The 4,990-nt window shown below is 43.2% G+C and overlaps 1 protein-coding gene across 1 annotated transcript; it reads right to left on the bottom strand.

Annotated features, from left to right (window-relative positions):
- Positions 1–1,559: 1,559 nt before the first annotated feature.
- LOC106520176 (P2Y purinoceptor 3) lies at positions 1,560–4,978 on the bottom strand. The gene is made up of 2 exons (XM_014012140.1): positions 4,401–4,978; positions 1,560–2,889 (listed from the first exon to the last, which is right to left on the bottom strand). Exons 1-2 carry the CDS (start codon positions 4,823–4,825, stop codon positions 1,980–1,982), a joined length of 1,335 nt encoding a protein of 444 aa, XP_013867594.1. The 5' UTR covers positions 4,826–4,978; the 3' UTR covers positions 1,560–1,979.
- Between the last annotated feature and the right edge of the window lie 12 nt (positions 4,979–4,990).

Raw genomic sequence — 4,990 nt, 5'->3', positions numbered from 1 at the left:
GTTTAAAAGAAGTCGTAGAGGTGATTCTCAACATTTAAAACTTAATTTTTATCCTAATTTTTCTTCATTTAGTTTGGTGACATCATGAAAGTTTTTATCCATTTTAAACTAAATATTCAGCAGAAAAAACACATTTTACACAAACAGGAAGAGACCATCTAGGGCTATTCAACTGGCGGCCCACGGGCCARYTCAAGTGYCCAAKGTATGGCCCGCCAATTGGTTCATCCATCTCTTGAGCCCAAACCCRTTCTTTTAGTTAAACATATGTTTGGTCTCTACAGAAACATCAGAATCGTGGCTACAAGATGGTAAAAACCATTTCTATGAACACTGAAGACCGTTAAAACTACAAGCAGTTGAAAATAAAACTATGAAAGTGAAAATAAAATTGGTTAAAAAAGTTGTTAAAATATTATTTGTGTTAAATATGAGGCAGAATGTGTTGTTGTTTTTGTTGTTTATCACTACTTTTATAGGGTTCTGTATGTTGTATTCATGATTACAGCTAAATAAAGTGTTTCAAAGGTAACAGATCTTTGTAATACTTGGTTTATTTACAGAATGACTTTAATTGCTGGATGTTCCTCAGCTGCTGACCTGCAGGAACTGTGGCCTCCGGAGTGATTTAGTTAAATAACCCTGAACCAGAACATTCCTGGACAAACTATGAGGGCTTTCCTCTTGGTGCAGGATTATTTTCAGGTCTTTGGATTTCTCTTGGCTACCACTCCATCAAATTTCAGCCCAARATGTATTAAAATGGCCGAGTTACTGGAGTTTAAATATGGCTGTGGCGGCCATCTTGAATTTTAAATTAGCCTTTGGACCTTGTTTTTGGCTACTATGCTAGTTTTCAGCTTTGTATGTGTAAAAATGGCTGATTTATAGCCTTATATCAAATTATTTTCATTTATTTTATTTAACCTTATTTTACCAGGCAAAACATTAAGAATAACTTCTTAATGRTCTTCAACTTATCTCAAATTAGCWTTAATAAAGTGTGCTGCTYTTCAAATGAYTTTGCATTRGTCTATTCATTTGAATTGGGCAAGGRCCTAATAAACCATCTGATGAGCCAACAGTTGTTTGATTTACTGTGAATCATTTAAAAATTGAATACATTTTAATTATTTATAAATAATTTAGATTAATGATAAACTAAGAATTACAAAAACACAATGTTACAATCTTCAGAAAGTAAAATAATCTTTAAACTTAATTTATTTCAGGAGACAAAAGTAAACATACAGTCAGTGACTAAAACAAAGTAGTTTTTATATATATTTCAGTTTTCAGAAACGTGAATATTTAAATAATGAAATGTTGCTCCTCAGAGGAGGAAACAGCTGAGTTTCTGTATTTAATCAGGGTCAGAGGTCAACAGGAAACACCTGATTAATGAGCTGCAACAACCAGAGCTGAGGCCAAAAACTGACGTTAATCCAAACTAAAACATTAAAATACTTCAAACAGGAATCAGCTGATTGGGTCACAGATCACTTCCTGCCATCGTTTAACTCTGATTGGTTCAAAACATCAGAAACAGATAAAACAGCTTGTTTGTATTAATTTATTTATAAGAAAGTCAACGTCTTAAATCTCTCTTATAAGGTCAAAAYTTAAAGTTTGATTTGCTTTTTATCAACTTATTTAAAGTAAACATTTCAAGTATTTAAAATTTTTTAATGTAGTTGATTAATCACATGTTAATTTAACATCCATAAAGACTTAAACACTACAATGAAAAAATACAAAAGAAATAATCTGCGGACCAGAGTCGACCTGGATAAATGGAACAAAAACTAATCTTTTATTTTTCAGCAGTTTTTACACGAAGTGTGGTGTTTTCCAGTTTGTTCAGTTTGATGCAGCCAGCGTCAAAACTTTTTTTAATTTTCATCCAGTTTAGATGAAAACACTCAACACCACTGATGAGGTTCTGTAGAGGTTCTGTAGAGGTTCTGTTGAACAGGAACCTAAAAGACGACCCGTGAAGACTTGGATTCGTCCTCCATGTTCAGTTCCCTCTCCACCTTCTCGTCCGCCTCCTGGTCGTCCTCTCCCGCTCCGTCCTTCCTCAGAATCGTCAGCGGCCACCAGAGGGAGCCGCTGCGCCGGTCTCGGTGGACGGTCCGTTCCGCTGCCCAGCAGCAGGGGGCGCCCTTGTCTCCGGTCAGGAAGTACAGCAGGGCGTTGAGCCAGGCGTTGCAGGACGCCAGCGGCCTGGTCACCTTGTAGCAAATGGAGACGGCCTTCATGGCGTTGCAGCCGCCCAGCTGGCCTCGCCGCAGCAGCAGGAAGAGCGTCCGGGTCACGTGGAAGGGCAGGAAGCAGAGCGCGAACAGCAGCGTGATGGTCACGATGGTCTTGATGGATTTTCGCCGTCGTCGGATGTAGTGCGAGTACTGGGATCCAGAGATGGAGACTGAAGTCCTCTCCCGGTCCCGACCWCCTTCTGCCGCTCCGTCTCCGACCGGACCGTCGTCCCCGCCCTCAACYGAACTGGGCGGAGACCGCAGGGTCTGAAATATGGTGCGAACCACGTGAGAGTAGCACCAGGCGATGATGACGAAGGGGACAAAGAAGCCCAGCACGTGGAGGACGATGCCGTACGGGACATACTCTGCGAACTCCTTATCGATGGCGTCATCCCAGCAGTTCATGTACCAGTCCCCGTACAGTTCCCTGGTCCGGTTCCCACAAACCATCATCCCCTCGGACCCCGCAGCCCCCAAGCCTCCTCTCATGACGCAACCTGTCTGAGCGAACCTGAAGATGGGACAGGTGAGCACGAAGACCACGACCCACACCAGGGCACAGGTCCACTTCACCACCCGCTTGCTCTCCAGAGTGATGGTCCTCATGGGATGACAGATCCCCAGGTACCTGCAGACAGACCAGCAGCATCAGGATCCAACACCAACCCGTCTTTCAGGGGTCACTTCAAGAATAACCCAGTGCTTTGATTAAAAACTGCCKCTCTTTGGCTAGCTGTTAGCTTAGCCTAGCCTAGACTTTTGCCTCTTTCTTCAACTGATAACTATCAATAACTGTTGGTCCCTTTTAAAGATTAAAACCCTCCTGCTGGCCTTGGGTCAAACTGACCCCTGAGGCAATCATTGACCCTGATACTTGAGAGAAATATTAAAACTGTAGCGAGTGTTTAAACCGATCAAAGCAGTGGAAACATTCACTGACTGATCCCCTCGTTATCACAACTCAAACTTTCCACCAAACCTAACGTTCTCCATGAGAGCGACCACGAAGAAGAAAACTACACAAACCAGAGGTTTAAAACCCAACCAGTTGGTCTCAGTCCTCAGGTCACAGGTTTTAATACTAAACTCCATCCGTTCGCTCTGTTTGTGTCCCAGCTACTGTCCTGTGAGCAGGTCGAAGGTCAAGACCATCAAAAATTAACACTACCAAGAAAACCCATGTTCTGGACTGTTTGAACATAAGGTGTGGGGGGCAGGGGTTTAACCGGCTCATTTGTGAGGAATATTTGAGAGAGATCCAAACCAGATCATKAGAACCTCCTAATAGACCTGAGTTTTCCTAAATATTGTCTGTAAAATATGTTCTTCATTACCTGGAAACTAAAACAGAATGGTTTCATGGGGCACACTTTGAATAAAATGGACTGAAGTATTCAGATAAATGAGATGTTTGCTGTATTGACCTTATTTGTCAGATGTAGGTTAGCCAACCTGAAGCCTGCTAACACGTTTTGTTTTGGGATCTGTTGATAGTACCCATTCTTCAGGTGATTGGTGCAGTTCACCTCTTAAACTGCAGGTGTCTCTACTGAGTAGCAAACAGCTGCAGAGCAGGAATAGAGCTGTGAATCAGCAGCTTTGTCTCAATATATTATGTTTGGATGACTACCATGTTTCTCTATCACAAAGTCAAGGTTTGATTAAATTCACAATGATATCATCTGTCCGTCTAACGATCAATGAGTTAGATGAACATGATGACCAAATGGACTGATGTTTTTGTTTTGCCTTGATGTAATCCAATCATTTAACTGATTAAACCTCTGATCAGTAAAGGTACAGGAAGTACCGCCTTTATTAGCCCAAATACACATCCTTGAAAGTTTGATCTTTAGTTTTATGGGACCTGCGGTGGTCAGAGCTTATTGGCTACAGTCTGCAGAAAGAAATCTACACTGGGACATGCTCAWCGAGCTGAAACAGAATAAACCCCTGAACAACTGGAGTTTTGGGTAAAACACTGCTCATGATGCACAGATTAGAGGGTATATATACATCATCCCATCATCCTTCAACAGTTTCTGGTGGACCGTCTTGTTGAGCATTTGAACCACATTGAGTCCCAACAGGACATGTCTCAGCTATTCTCACCAACAAAGCATTTACCAAGCAGCTTACCTGTGCACGGAGATGCACGTCAGGAAGAAGATGGAGCAGTACAGGTTGAAGTAGAAGAGGAACCGAACGAGACGACACATGAAGTCCCCGAAGACCCAGCGGTCCCTCAGGACGTAGCTGGCCACCAGGAAGGGCAGGGACAGGCCGTACATCAGGTCAGTGGTGGCCAGGTTCACCATGTAGATCAGGGAGGTGTTCCATCGTCGCCCGCCGCCGTTGGACCGGCACGACCGAAGAAGGACCACCGAGTTCAGGGTCAGGCTGAAGAGGAAGGTGAGGGAGTAGCAGACGGGCAGGAAGACGTACTTGTAGGACTCGTCGATGCTGCAGGACGCCGAGGGGAGCGAGYACGTGGCTGAAGAGTTGGAGTTCTCCACGGCTGGTAAACCGATGGGTGGAGTGGTACCGGCTCGGTCCAGTCCCATAATGACCCTCTGAGGATTACAGGTGTCCCTGTTCAAGAGTGTCTGCCGTCATTGTAGTCCTTCAACCGTCTCAGTCATATCTATCTATCTATCTATCTATCTATCTATCTATCTATCTATCTATCTATCTATCTATCTATCTATCTATCTATCTATCTATCTATC

Source organism: Austrofundulus limnaeus, unplaced genomic scaffold (assembly GCF_001266775.1).
Source record: "Austrofundulus limnaeus strain Quisiro unplaced genomic scaffold, Austrofundulus_limnaeus-1.0 Scaffold89, whole genome shotgun sequence".
Lineage (NCBI taxonomy): Eukaryota > Metazoa > Chordata > Actinopteri > Cyprinodontiformes > Rivulidae > Austrofundulus > Austrofundulus limnaeus.
Note: the sequence above shows the minus strand (reverse complement) of the source record. Positions and strands in the feature narration are given on the sequence as shown.